A 15,728-nucleotide genomic window follows, 5' to 3' on the forward strand; every position below is an offset into this window, starting at 1 on the left:
TGGTGACTGAGGCATAATGGAATCTGTCCTTAGTCTGAATGGAGGAGGAAAGGCAATTTTCTGGAGATATGATCCCTAATAACACTGCAGTGATTAAAACAACTGTTAATAGCTTTTTTAAGAAAAGTATATTTCACTTCCTGCTCTTTCACTTGCAGAATCAGATATAGCATCCAGATTTCATTTTCCTTATCTCTAAAATATAAATAACCATGATGCTTTTCTACTTGCCAGAGGTATTATGAAAGCTGCACAAAATTATAAGCTAGCGGTATTGTACAGTGAAGCATTAGACCTTTCAAAGACTTCCAAGATATCAAAGTGCAGTTTTGCTAATTATTCTATAATTCTAACATTCAGGATTCTACACCTGAGTCTAAAAAAAACCCAAAATAATAAATAGTAACGAAAAGACATTTTTTCACCAAAAATTTTTACCAAAACCATCCATCATTTTTTATAGTCACCAATAAAGAATAATAAGGTTTGCCCCATTTTTTCCAAACAGATACAAACTTATCTCCAAATTTCTCAATTGTTTAAAGAATCACACATGGACATAAACAGTAAAATAAAACTGTCTTACCTAAACCATATAGTGCAATCTTTGTGCCTCCTTTTTGAAGCAAAACCGGACTAATGTCTATCTTCTCCACAGACATTGAACGTCCAAAGTGATTTACAAATCCAGCACAACTTAAAATGTCCAAGGCACAAAGTGCATCTGCCTATGCAAAATAATTTCAAAGAATGTTAGTGTGTATGTAAAAGTAGGTATCTGCATGAATATCGTATCACCTGTTAAAAGCATACTCCATATTCTACTTACAAAAACATAGATGAGGATAGTGTCTTCTCAAAACAAAATTACAATAGTAAAAGTATTTGCTACATTTTTGTACTACAAATCACCTACAGCAACTGGAATCACATGCCAAATGCAAGGTTAATATCTCATCAAAACTTATGATGTCTTGGCCACAAAAAAATAAAAATTAGCCATGAGATAAATGCTTTGTAATATTAAGCAACCGTCTTAAAGCCTGGGGAAAAAAGACCATAGATAATAAGCAATTCATAATATTAATGACCAGATAAAATGAAAAAATACTTGTAGGAGCTCTAGTCTTACTTCCATATCAAGCAGGTAATAAGATAATCTAATTTAGATTTAAAGATGGTCATGAACAATCATTTCCTAAAAGTGAGATTTTATAAGATAGTTATAAAAACACTGACAAACTGTAAAGCACTATACAGATGTTAGGTGTTCACTCCTACTCCTGGCTTCTTATTGTTAACATCAGTATTAATGAAATAAAAGCATAGCTCATACACCAATTCTTATTTCAGATTTTTAAAAAATCTAAAAAGCAGTATAAAAGCTTGTATGAATGTGAAAAGTCAACTTGACTTTTGACTCAATTTGACTACACAATGAGAAAAAGGGAAGGCATGCTTTCCACAGACAAACTAAACTGATCATTTCCAAAATTCCAAAAAAATGTAAGAAAACAATAATTACCCCTGTGGGATCGTCATGATTGCCATGAATACTAAACACTGGAATTGAAATGTTGAGGTTGCCATCTTGATAGTTCACCCATGGAAACCTTAAAAAAAAAAAAAAGTTACTTAAAATTTCTACAAGGGACAAAAGCTGTTTTCCCTAAGATTCTCCTCCAAAATATTAATGCAATCATAGGCAAACTGCATAATCTACATTGGCATATGACCACTAGTTTAGAGCTTTAAAAAATAAAATCATAGGCGACAATTCATTTCAATTAGTTTGAAAATATCTCAAAGCACTACATTTTAAAGAAACCCCAACTATAATAAACAGTGCTTGTGGTATGTATGAGTAGTATATCTAATTAATGAAAAGTTAATAAGCCTTCAAAATTTTAAAAACTTAGCATATGGTTTTTATTCGTAGTGGGGGGAGGGAAGAAAATCCATATACTTTAGAATCCCAAAGAGGTAGATAAAAACTCCAAGCTCTATCACTTATTACCTGTTCAAATTAAAGTCTCCTGTCAGCCCCTGCCCCCAGCCATCCAGCTCCTCTTCTCAGAGGCAAATAATGTTAGCAATTTCTAGTGCATCTTTCAAAAGGATCCTATACCTATCCACACAAATAAACAGATTTTCTTTCTCCTTACATAAATGATAGAAAAACATACATTTCTGCATCCTGCTTTTATCACTCAACATATTCTAGAAATCATTCCACATCAGTACATGAAGACCTTTCTTCTGCTCTGTCAGCCACACAGTACTCCATTGCATGGATTACCACAATGTGTTTGAGCAGTTCCCTACCAATGGACATTTAGATTCTTGGCAGTCTTGTTTTTACAAACAATGCTATAGTCCGTAATCTTGTACAAAGTAATCTTGTACAGTGAGTAATCTTGTTGCCCTGGTGAGTCGACCTGTAAAGGAATACCTGGAAGGGAATTGTTAGGTCAAAGAGTACATGTATTTGTAATTTTGATAGGCGCTGCCAATTTCCCACCATAGAGATTTACACATAATGCAATGGCAATGCACAGGAGGGACAGTTTTCCCCTACCTCACTAACATAGTATGTCATCCAGCTCTTAAATCTATGCTAGCAGTTCTTAATGCTAGCAGCATGTTGGAATTATCTTGGGGATCTTTCAAGAAATGCCAATGCCCATGACATACTTGGAGAGACTCTAAGTTAGTTGGCCTGGAGATGGGGCATCCATATTTTCAAAGGTTCTTAGGTAACTGTACTGTGCACTCAGGATTGAGAGTCACAGACCTATGCCAACCTTATAGGAGAAAAATATTTCAGTATAGCTCTGTCTTTTTCTTATGAGTGAGATCAAACTTTTAAAAATATGTTTAGGCCAGATGCGGTGGCTCACGTCTGTAATCCCAGCACTTTGGGAGGCCGAGGTGGGCAGATCACCTGAGGTCAGGAGTTCGAGATGAGCCTGGCCAACATGGTGAAACCCTGTCTCTACTAAAAACACAAAAATTAGCCGGGCATGGTGGCACATGCCTGTAGTTCCAGCTACTTGGGAGACTGAGCAGGACAAGTGCTTGAATCTGGGAGGCAGAGGTTGCAGTAAGCCGAGATCGCGCCACTGCTCTCCAACCTGGGCAAAAAAGCAAGACTCTGTCTTGGAAAAAAAAAAAAAAAAGTTTAAATGTCATGTTATTTCCTTTTCTGTGAAGTATGTCCATATTCTTTATTTATTACTAACCCATGAATTTTATTGTCTTGAAAGAATTGCTTATTGGGGAATTCAACCTTAATTTGCAATTGGTTGCAAATATTCTTCCTGATTGAACTGTGACTTCTGGCTTTGCTTCAAGCAGTTTTTGGCATGCAGAAATTTATTTTTACAAAGACAAATGTATGAATCTTTTATGGCTTCTGGGTCTTGTGTCATACTTAGAAGCCTTCCCCACATCTAGATTTTTAAAATATGTGTAACAGTTTCTCCTAGCAGTTTTACTGAATCCATTATTTCCCCTACATTGTGAGACAGTGACCTTCATCAAATACTCAATTCCTACATGTATTTGAGGCTATTTCTAGAGTTTCTATTCTCTTTCACTTACCTATCTACTAATTCATGAGCCATACCACATTTTCAATTATTGTAGCATTGTTATACTTCAAATCTAATTGGCTACTAACTCCTTAGTAGTCTTCTTTTTCGGGATTTCCCTATCTTTGCCTATTTTCTACATGAACTGTAAACTGGAAGATTAAATTATCCAAAATGAAACACAAAGAGGTAAAGTTATGGGCAATATTTTTTTTAATAGTGTGCTATATAAATGATATTCAGAAAGAGAAGAGAAACAATATTTGAAAACATAATGAATAGAATAGGAATTTCCCCAAGTTGCTGAAAAACAATATTACATTAGAATATACGATAAAGCCCAAGTGGGACAAACAGAATTAAATCCACAGCTAAATAAGACTGTAACATGTTAAGAACAACGAGAAAATCTTAAGTTACCCAAGTATTGTCTTTATGCTGGTCACTACTCTAGGCATTTTTCTTATCATCTCAATCTTCTCAACTCTGTAAGATTGGCACATTTCTTTCCCATGTTATGAAGGACAGAACTAAGGTAGAGTGGTTAAGTGACTAACATAATTTGACAGCTACTAAATGACAGAACCAGGATTTGAATTCCGACTGTTTTATACCGGAACCCATGCTCTTAATCACTATGCTAAACTTTCTAGCAACTCAACTAACAGTAGACTCCTCAACAGCAACAAAAAATAAGAGTTTACCACTCACTGACACTCCATGAAAAAACTACTGAAAACTGTACTTCAGAAAGAAGGAAACTGAATCTACACAAAAGAAATGAAATACAAGAAACAACAGTGAGCAAAGAAATAGGTAAACATGTATATAAGGTGGGGAAACAGTTTTCAAAACAGAATGCAATTTAAAAATAAGATGAAAGAAAGAAAATACTGAAGTTAAAAAATGTCCCGGCTGGGTGTGGTGGCTCACGCCTATAATCTCAGCACTTTTGGAGGCCAAGTCGGGAGGATCACTTGAAGTCAGGAGTTCAAGACCAGCCTCACCAACCTGGTGAAACCCCGTCTCTACTAAAAACGCATAAAAAAATTAGCTGGGCATGGTGGTGCACACTTGTAGTCCCAGCTACTCAGGAGGCTGAGGCAGAAGAACTGCTTGAACCTGGGAGGTGGAGGTTGCAGTGAGCCAAGATCGTGCCTCTGCACTCCAGCTTGGGTGAGAGAGTAAGACTCCTTCTCAAAAATAAAAAATAAAAAATGTCCCAAGTTTTAGATCTGAATAGGAGGAGGGTTAAGACACTGATCACAATTTTGAAATACAAGGACAAAGTTAAGTATTATACAAATCTTTTAAAACTCAATTATATATGCAGCCAAACTATCAATCAAGGGGAAAGTGAACATAAACATTTTCATGTGGACAAAATCTCAAAAAAAAATTTACCTCCCAATATAAAGTCACACTTTAAAAACTAAATAAGAAATAAATATGGGCTGGGCATGGTGGCTCACGACTGTAATCACAGAACTTTGAGAAGCTAAGGCAGGAGGATTGCTTGGGCCCAGGACCAGCTGGGCAACACAGTGAGACCCCATCTCTACCAAAAATAATTTCTTAAAAATTAGCTGGGTGTGGTGGCTGATATGCTTTGGCTCTGTGTCCCCACCCAAATTTCATCTTGTAGCTCCCATAATTCCCATGTGTTATGGGAGGGGCCTCGTGGGAGATAATGGAATCATGGGGGTGGGCCTTTCCTGTGCTGTTCTGGTGATAGTGAATAGGTCTAAAGAGATCTGATGGTTTTAAAAATGGGAGTTTCCCAGCACAACCTCTCTCTCTGCCTGCCATCATCCATGTAAGACGTGACTTGCTCCTCTTGCCTTCAGCCATGATTGTGAGGCCGCCCCAGCCAGGTGGAACTGAAAGTCCATTAAACCTCTTTCTTTTGCGAATTGCCCAGTCTTGGCGGGTATGTCTTTATCAGCAGCATGAAAACGGACTAATACAGTGGCACATGCATATAGTCCCAGCTACTTGGGAGGCTGAGGCAGGAAGATAGCTTGAACCCAGGAGGTTGAGGCTGCAGTGAGCTATGATCATGCCACTACACTACAGCCTAGGAAAGAGAGCCAGACCCTGTCTCAAAAGCAAAAATTAAATAAATAAATAAATAAACATGAGTATGTCTATTCTCATGGGTTAGTATGTACACATATTTTTCTTAGCTCTGTCCACTGAGAGCCTAGAAGCAACAATACAATAGTAATGTGCACATGTAACATCCAGATCTTGGTTTCCAAATACCATTCTCCAAAAGGAACCAGGGTTCCTTGAAGAAATGGCTGAGTCTGAAGACAAGAAAGACAAAGTAAAAAATCAGAAGAAAAGGTGGGATATATCAAAAGGATACAGGAGCCAATCTCAAAAGGAGCCCAATGGCCAAAGCTGGAACAATTTAAGCTACAAGTAAATTATGATAGTATTAAATTATAACCCAAAGAAAAAAAAAATGGGTTTCTACTGATATAGACAATTGAATAAACAAATGTGGGACAAGGGACAAATCTTCCTTACAAAAGAATCCCAATTAATACATGTAGAAAGAATATAGGAAATAGAAAATCACAATTAGAATATCACAGTTATAACTATTGTAGGTAAGATCCACTGATGAATCTAAAATTAATGAACAAATTTAAGGAGGAACAGAAAAGTCGCACAGCCTCAAAATATCTACCCTAAAATATTTATTAATTAATTTGGTGGTTTTAACTTATGTCCATCAGAAGTGGAAACTTAACTCCCTGCCCTTTGAGAGTAAGCTGGACTCAGAGACTCAATTCTAACCAACAGCATATGGAAAGGAAAAAATAATGACTTTACACTGGAGAAACCTGGCAGAGACCAGCTTAACCAAGTGATCAAGGTTAAAATCACCAGTGATAAATCAGGTTGATGTCATGCACCTCCTGATGTGATGCGACTGAAAGGGTACTCCACTTCTTGAATATTCTCCCCCGAAACCTGTAATCCCAATCTAATCATAGAAAGCAGGAGAAAATACCAAATTGAGGGACGTTCTACAAAATACCTGACCTCTTTATAAGTATCAGGGTCATGAAAGACAAGGAAAGACAGAAAACCTGACAAGGGCTGAAGAAATTAAGGAAACGTTTCTACTAAATGCAATGTGAGATCCTGTATGATGTTTAAGACATGATGGGCCGGAAGCAGTAGCTTACGTCTGTAATCCCAGCACTTTGGGAGGCCAAGGCAGGTGGATTACCTGAGGTCTGGAGTTCAAGACCAGCCTGGCCAACATGGCAAAACCCTGTCTCTACTAAAAATACAAAAAATTTGCCAGGCATGGTGATGAGTGCCTGTAATCCCAGCTACTCGCCTGTAATCCCAACTACTCGCCTGTAATCCCAGCTACTCAGGAGGCTAAGGCAGGGAGAATTGCTTGAACCCAGGAGGCAGAGGTTGCAGTGAGCCAAGCTCATGCCACTGTACTCCAGCCTGGGCAACAGAGCAAGACTCCATCAAAAAAAAAAAAAAAGAAAAAACACATGATGATATTTTTATAATATAGGGATTGACAAATATCATAAATAGTCCCAAAGGCACAAATGGAAAAAAAGAAAAACCAATAGATTTAACTACATAAAAATTAAATATTTCTGTCAACAAGAGTCCATAAACAAAGTCAAAAGACAAGCCATTGATTGGGAAAAAATATATGTATCACAAAGGTTTACTAATTAGAATATATAAGTAACTTCTGGAATTCAGGTAGAAAAACAAACAAAAAAATCTCAATTTTTAAAACAGGCAGAGGATATGAACAGGAGAGGATACCAAAATGTACAATATAAACCTGAGAAGATATTCAGTCCCACCATGTATTTTTTTTTTTTTTGAGATGGAGTCTTGCTCTATCAACTAGGCTGGAGTGCAATGGCACAATCTTGGCTCACTGCAACCTCTGCTTCTGAGGCTCAAGTAATCCTCCCACCTCAGCTTCCCGAGTAGCTGGGTCAGTTCCACTATTAATTAGGAAAATATAAATTAATACAATGATGTACAAAAAAATTCAAAGAATGATATTTACTAAGAAAATAGCTTATATGGAAGGCAAAACAGTTGTGTGTTTACGTGTCTTATACAGCAAATATCAAACACAAGTAATCACTCACTCAAGTAAATAAATATACTTACTTACTAAAACCAAAGTTGACTGACTGATCACTGAGAATTTCAAACTGGACAGGCCGATCACCCATACAATATTTTCTTAATAACTCGAGGCAGGTATGTAATGTTTTCCTTGAGGGCTTATTTTCATGAAAAAGATCACCACCTAACAAAATAAAATCCACCTGATCAACAGAAAAAGGTGTTAAAATTAGTACGTTTTACAGGTAAAATTTTTGTAAACTACAGATGAAAGAGATAAAAAAAACTCACAAAAGACACTATTATATATGGCAACTTAAAAATTTACATTTTATTTATTCAAAGGGACTTTCAATCTGGTAATTAATCTGGCTCTAATTTAGCTGACTAAGCTATCTTCAAAAAAGCCATCTTCCAATTACACCAAGTCTCTGATTCAGGCCACACAAGCTGATCATATTTTTTCTATTATTTGAATCAAACATAAACTTAGCACTTTAACAGAACGTATGGGAAGAGATACCAAATTCAATCCAAATCATTCATTTAATTCATTCAGCATTTATTTACAGAATTCCTACAGGTTCTAGAAGCTCAAAAAATAGCAATCTACAAAATAGATTATATCCCTGCCCTCATTAAATACTGACTCTATGCAAGACCCTCTACTGAGTCCTGAGGATACAATGATGAATAAAATATGATCCCTATCCTAAATATGTTCAAACTCTAATGGAAGAGGCAAACTGTGATACATTTAAACATAAGTCAAACTCTGGGGTGCACTAGAATGGACACGTAAGCAACCAGCAGCAGAGATGACACTACGATGAATTTGAACTCAAGGGAGGACAATTTGCCTGAGGACAGAAAGTCTAGAAGGGATGAACTAACATGGTGATATGTTAGTTGCACTAGGAAAGATAAATGATTGTGAGGAAGAGAATTCTAGGAATAACTTCAGTGAAGGAGGGAAATCATACAGAAAAAGTCTAACACAGGCTTTCAAGACGTATACGATGCACCTAAAGAAACTGAAGTTCTTAATCACACAAAAGAACACAAGGTATAGATCACTGTGCGTATGGTAGTTAGGATAACTTTAATAAAAATGTGAGGTTTAAGCTAGGCCTTCCAGAATGAACACTATTTGAGTAAAAGGAAGAAAATGATCACAATCAAAGGCATGGAAGAAACAAAACAAAAACAACAAACCAAATGAAAAACATACTGGGGCGAAAAGAAGTTGTTGCTTAATGGGTGTCATTTTTGCAAGATGTGAGTAATTCTGGAGATTGGTTGCACAGCAATATGAACATATTTAACACTACTGTACTATACACTTAAAAATGGTTAACAAGGGAAATTTTATGTTATGTATTTAATATATTTTGCCATCATTCAAATATTTTTAAAAATTTTTTTAAACTGGCTGGCAGTGACTCCAGGAAATATTGAAAAGAACACGACTCACTTCTGTGGTATTCTTGCCGAAAGTGCAGAATCTGAACCTAATCATGAGGAAATACCACTTATAGCCAATTTGAGGAAGATTCTATAAAATAACTGGCCTGTGTACTCTTCAAAATATTAGGGTCATGAAAAACAAAGGCAAGGCAGATGCAGGAAAATGTACCAGATTAAAGGAGACAAAGAGACATGGCAACTAAATGCAATATGTAAACCTGGACTGGATCCTGGACACCACCAACCAGCCTCCAAAGTGCTGTAACAGACATTACAGGGACAATTGGCAACATCTTAACATTATATAATAGCACTGAATCAATACTAATTTTCTGGTTTTCTATGATTATACATGCGGTTTACTCTCAAATGGTTCAGGAAAAAAATCGTGTGTATTTGTAAAGAGAAGATAAAGCAAATGTGACAAAATGTTAGAAAACCTGGGTGACGGGTAAGGAATTCTATGCGCTATTCTTGCCAACTTTTCTGTGAGACTGATGTTGTTTCAAAATAAAAAGTTTTTTTCAAAAAAGACTCCAAGAAACTAGAGAACAGAACTAAGACTGGTTAGTGGGCATGGGCCCACATAATAAGGGACTTAAAAGTCAGGAAGAATTTAGATTCAATAATAAGAAATACTAAATACAAATCAAGAGAATGAGTAAATATAATACGCACCTAAAAGTCCCTACCTGGGGTTATGGGGGGTGGAACAGTTACAATTAAGGGACGCAGGGAAGGGAAATAGTGGAAGCAGAAGTGAAGGAAAGGGCAAAGTAGAATTAAGTAGCTTACACTCAGGAGAAGATTCTGTTTTAGGGCTCAAGAGTTAAAAAAGAAAGAGCACATGCAGGATTCTCTGGCAGGAAACAGACCTCCTTTGGCCACAAGTTTTTTTGCCTTCAAGGAAGGAAAAATGCACCTTACATTATATTATTGAAAAGTCAAAAAAGAACAGATGCTGGTGAAATTACGGAGAAAAGGGAATACTTATACACTGTTGATGGGGGTGTAAACTGGTTCAACCATTGTGGAAAGCAGTGTGACGATTCTTCAAAGAGCTAAAAATGGAACTACCATTTGACCCAGCAATTCCATTACTTGGTATATACCCAAAGGAATATAAATCATTCTACCATAAAGACACAGCACACATATGTTCACTGCAGTACTATTCACAATAGCAAAGACATGGAATCAACCTAAATGCCCATCAATGGTAGACTGGATAAAGAAAATGTGGTACATATAAACCATGGAATACTATGCAGCCATTAAAAAGAACCAGATAATGTCCTTTGCAGGGACACGGAGGGAGCTGGAGGCCATCATCCTTAGCAAACTAATGGAGGAACAGAAAAATCAAATACTTATAAGTGGGAGCTAAATGATGAGAAGACATGGACACAAAGAGGGGAACAACAGACACTGGGACCTACCAGAGAGCAGATGATAGGAGGAGGGAGAGGATCAGGAAAAACAATGAATGGGTACTAGGATTAATACCTGGGTGCCAAAATAATCTGTACAACAATCCCTGTCATATGAGTTTACCTACGTAACAAACCTGCACATGTACCCCTGAACCTAAAATAAAAGAAAAGAATCCAGCCATTGCCTCACTTAATTAAGAAATGTAAAATATGTATACCCACTGCTTTCTGATTCTTTCTAAGCACTAAGATACAGCATGAACAAACAAAAGATTTCCACTCTCATGGAGTTTTCCTTCTAGTGAAGACAACAGACAATAAACAAGTAAATAATTCAATAAATTATTTCAGATAGTGCTATTAAAAATATGCTATGAAAAAAAGCAGAGTAATGTGATAAAACAGTGCTTGGAAGTATCAGGGAAGACGTCTCCAAAAAGGTAAGACTTGAACTCCCAGAAGTCGGCCCCACCAAGATCAATGTGCTCCAAGCAGAAAGAACTAGATGTGCAAGGGCCTCAGAGTAGAACATGCCGGTGTGGATGTAGCACTGTAAATCAGGCAGAGAGTAGTAGGAGATGAAGTTTCATGGCAGGGGTCAAGATCAAGTCGAACCTTGTAGTTTGAATTTTATACTAGATTCAATGGAAGGACACTTGGAAAATTTTAGGCAACAGAGTGCCATGATCTGATTTATTATTTTAAAAGTTCACTTTGGCTGCTATGCTGAGTAGATGTAGCAGAAAAGAATAGAAGCAGAAAGATGGAAGGGGACCTCCTGCAGGCCATGTGAAATGTGATCAAGTTTTGGACTAAGTTTATTAGTGTGAAAAGAGTAGTAGAGAGGAACCATATATATTTGGGAGGAAGAACTAAGGACCTAGCAGATAAACTTAAGAGAACTCTCCAGAAAAGTCAAGGCTGGCGGTGTTAATTTGCAAGTCAATTTTTACATTTATTCTCCAACTCTCTCCTGAGCTGGCGTGTTAACTGCCTGCTGAAATTTTTCCCTGAATGTCCCATTGCAGTCTCCAACTCTAAGTTTGTTGAAATCAAACAAAGAATTTGTCACCTTCCCACATGAAGAAGTACCTCTTCCTTATCTACCTATTTCTATTTTTGGTACAACTATTCACCCAAACTCCACACACTTCAGAGTCACTGTCATCCCTTTGCCCTCATCCCCACCCCGCTACAACTAACCAAAGTACACAAATCCTCTTTTTGCAGTATCCCTTGCATTCATTTCCTCTTTTCCATCCCTAAGGTCAACACTTCAAAAAAAGCCTCTAACTGGTCTCCAATTCATGGTATTATACTCTGCTGCCAGAAGACTTTCTATTGAACTGGATACAAATTTCTCAATCTGATATTTGAAGTCCTCATTAATGTAGCTCAAACCCTTCCTTCTAGTCTCTCAGCAAGCTTGCTAACTATGACCTGCTGGTGAGCCAAATTGACTACAGGGCCCCTAACATACCTTATACTGTCTCATGGGTTTCCTCACTCCTGCTTCACATGGATGTACATTCTCTATGCTCCCCACTGGCCAAAAGTCTACCCTTCCTCCAAAGCCCAAGTTAAACACAACCTTCTTCATTAAACTCATCTTGCTATAATCTAAACGTGATTTTTTCTGCCTCTAAACTCAAAGGAAATGCTATTTACAATTTTCTTAGGGCTCCTATCACATACAACCTTGCATCTGTGGATTGTGGATATTTGTCTTTCACACCAGTTTTCTTCTACGTTATCTGAAAGCAGAAGCTTTGACAGTCACCTTACATTTCAAATAGACACTGCCACAGGATCCTGCATTCAGTAAACACCCCAAAAACATTTGTAAATTTTAACAGACTATTTACAAAAGTAGCTCCTACTTGAATTTAAGACACAAAGCATACAAAATCGGCTTTGAGCTTTCAGTATATCGATATTCAAGCAGGCAAGGTAAGCACCTGAGCATAAGCTCTAACTTTAGAAGGAAAAATAACTTGTTAACCAAGGGAATATGGTAGAAAGTGCACAAATACAAACCACACTCACTTCATTTTCCTGGGCAAGTCTTAAAATTTCATCGAGTGTTACAAACGTATCATTTCCTCTGACTGGATCTTTCTCCATAAATCCAAGATGAATATCTGTTGCAACTAATATTTTAAATGTGTTTTCATCATCACTATATTAAGAAAGAAGAAACATTTCAATATATTAATAATTCATTAAAGGATATTCAAACAAATTGAGACTTAAACTTATAAATAATAACAGTTATAGAGTAAAATCATTTTTTTAGCCTTAGAGTTCATCTGAAAATCTGAAGTATTCAACGTTATATATATTACAGTTTTCCTAACCACTAGTTCAATATAGAACAAATGTACATAAATCTTTACAAGGTTCTATAACTGCTTCAAAAATTTATAACCTTGTTATAACCAGTCTTACAAACTCATGTAACCCAGGCCCAAAAGTTTGCTTGTTTTCCTCAGATAAATAAACTTGTTATTTATCTGACTTCGTACTCTTCCAGGAAAATCGAAGTTAATTTAAAAAGCCTTCCTCTAAGTTTATGAGTCAATTTTATACTAATATGCAATAATTTACATTCAGGCCCTTGAAGACACTTGCATGACTCTACTCTCTACAGAGTTAGATTTCATTAATAAAGTTGGCCAACACAGAATTGTTTCAGTTTGAATTTGGTAATATTCAAAGGTATTTTAATGTGAAGTAGCAATGTAATAGTTATTAATACTCTTACACTAAATTTAATTGTATGGAATACTTTTATTTTTATGATCTCATCTCAACCCTCACAGATAAAGAGTCAGGCATTATTATCTCTGACAAATGAGAAGGCTAAACCCAGAGAAATTAACTGCTTTATCACATAACTAGTGACAGAAACGGGACTAAAACCCATGATGAAAACGCAGGCTATTTTCAATAAACCACAATGAATTTTTAAAAAATCTCTGTATATATCTCCAAAATTCAAATCTTTACAAACAAAAGATATTTCCACAAACGATTTCTCTTCAAAAACTTCAAAAATGATATGCACACAGTTCTCACTGATATATCCAAGAAGGTAGGTCAGAATACTTTTCAAATCATACTACTATATGTTTCTGTAGCAATTTATGAAGTATTTTCTCATGAATTCTCTCATTTAAGCCTCAAAATTAATCTGAAAAAGGTATAATTATTCCAATTATACCAATGGCAAAATTGAGGCAAGGCTCAGAGAACTGCTGACTTGCCCAAGGTCACACAGCTAGTAACGTCCAAGGACTTGAAACTAGGGTAAAAGACTCCAAGTCTAAAGTCTTTCCCACATAACTTTTTTTTTTACGATCTCGGCTCACTGCAACCTCCGCCTCCCGGGTTCAAATGATTCTCCTGCCTCAGCCTCCTGAGTAGCTGGGATTACAGGCATGCGCCACCACGTCTGGCTAATTTTGTATTTTTAGTAGAGACGGGGTTTCACCATGTTGGTCACGCTGGTCTCCAAATCCTGACCTCAGATGATCCCGCCAGCCTCGGGCTCCCGAGTTATGTGTAAAAGTGCACATAACTTTTACAGTCCTTTTATTTATTCCCATTCCATTCAAATTCATTTCCAGCTTATTTAATACTAGAGGAATTTACTCTAAAAATCTTAAACAGAACTGCATTGACTAATAAGAATTTGTCAGGAAAATTCAAGAATATTTATCACTTCAATAATTTAAGATGAAGCCTAAGAACATAAACAATACTATATCAATATATCAAATTACTGCAAGACTCCAATCTATAGCTGCATATTAGCTTCTAGTTAACAAACAGATAAATATTTAAAACATTCCAAATATCCTTTTTGATGACTAATATTTCTGTTGATAAGCAGGTTCCTTATTTACTGCTTATTAAATAAGTTTTCTTTTACTGTGATCACAGTTGACGAGCTTTAGAAACCCCAAATAACAAGGGATTCCAGAAGTCAGGTGCTTACAGTGCATCTGCAGTACTCATTTTTATGGTCAGTCAAGCTCCTCTGGGACCAGGTTCTTCTCCAAGAACCCCTGGGTCCTGTACTCAAATGTCAGAAAATGCACTCGATTCCAAATTCTAGAAATTCTAAAAACAAAATTACATCATAAAACACATTTTTTAAAAGCCTGCACGTATTTAACCAACATGATTTACGCTGCACAAGGTACAGACGTCTTAATTAGACTGGCAAATCTAGAAGTCTCATTTTCATCTAAGCACCCACTATACTTTTATTTTTTTAATGAACTGAGCATAGAAAATAATACATCTCCAGTGTACATCCTGTTTCCTAGTTTCACCAAGATGATTAAACTCCTATTTTCCTTTCCCGTGCTCTTATGGGAAATTAATGTATGCTAAATAAATGGGCAGAAAGGGTCACATACGGTTCTGGTTCAACACACAAACAACTCTAGATGTGCAGATATTTTTAAGTTGCACGCATAGGTTACTCTGGAGAACAGAGGCAATCCTGTATTTCCTATTCAAACCCCACGATTTTTTGTAAAGGACCTGGCTAGTTTGGAAAAGGGAACGGGCCCGCGTTTAAAGCGAGTGTAAATAAACAAACACGTGGTCTGCGGAGGAACACCTTTAGGCACCAGCAGGATGACTGAAAATAGCCAGGTTTGGGGAAGAGTGGCTGCCACCGCGAGACAACCCCCACCACATCTGGAGCTCCAGATTCCGTCGGGATTCCAAGCCTCAACACGCCCTCACCGCAGGGAACCTCGGAATCAGAACGCTGAGCCCGCCAGGACCCCTCCCCGGCCCACTCGGCCCGCTCTTTCCGAGGTTCCAGTTAACTCTGGGCTTCCGCCTGGGAACCTGCAGAAATAGGAGACGAATGCGATTCCTAAATTACCCCACTGCTGGACTCTTCAAAGCCCCACAATCGCGACCCAAGGCTGTCTTCTTTTCGGGAAGAAAGGGCAGGATCCGTGAAAAGAAAACAACACGGTCTGAACCTGCCTCTGAGAACCCGCAGGGCCGTAAACCTGAATTCCGCGGGAGAGAACGGCGTCCGTTTCTCTCGCGACACTTCATGGATAACGTA

General features: G+C 37.2%; 1 protein-coding gene across 2 annotated transcripts in view; it reads right to left on the reverse strand.

Annotated features, from left to right (window-relative positions):
• The window catches only part of MRE11 (MRE11 homolog, double strand break repair nuclease), a 78,130-nt gene extending 62,403 nt beyond the window's left edge, over positions 1-15,727 (reverse strand). The window contains exons 1-6 of one of the 2 annotated variants that reach the window (XM_016921830.4): positions 15,537-15,727; positions 14,631-14,755; positions 12,677-12,809; positions 7,773-7,933; positions 1,526-1,613; positions 587-728 (exon numbers count right to left, since the gene is read on the reverse strand). In XM_016921830.4, coding sequence (XP_016777319.1) covers positions 587-728; positions 1,526-1,613; positions 7,773-7,933; positions 12,677-12,809; positions 14,631-14,650 — 544 coding nt within the window. In that variant the 5' untranslated portion in view covers positions 14,651-14,755; positions 15,537-15,727. The remainder of the gene's footprint in view (positions 1-586; positions 729-1,525; positions 1,614-7,772; positions 7,934-12,676; positions 12,810-14,630; positions 14,756-15,536) is intronic. The other variant, XM_016921831.3, reaches the window with a different exon arrangement.
• Between the last annotated feature and the right edge of the window lies 1 nt (position 15,728).

Source organism: Pan troglodytes, chromosome 9 (assembly GCF_028858775.2).
Source record: "Pan troglodytes isolate AG18354 chromosome 9, NHGRI_mPanTro3-v2.0_pri, whole genome shotgun sequence".
In the NCBI taxonomy this organism is placed as follows: Eukaryota; Metazoa; Chordata; class Mammalia; order Primates; family Hominidae; genus Pan; species Pan troglodytes.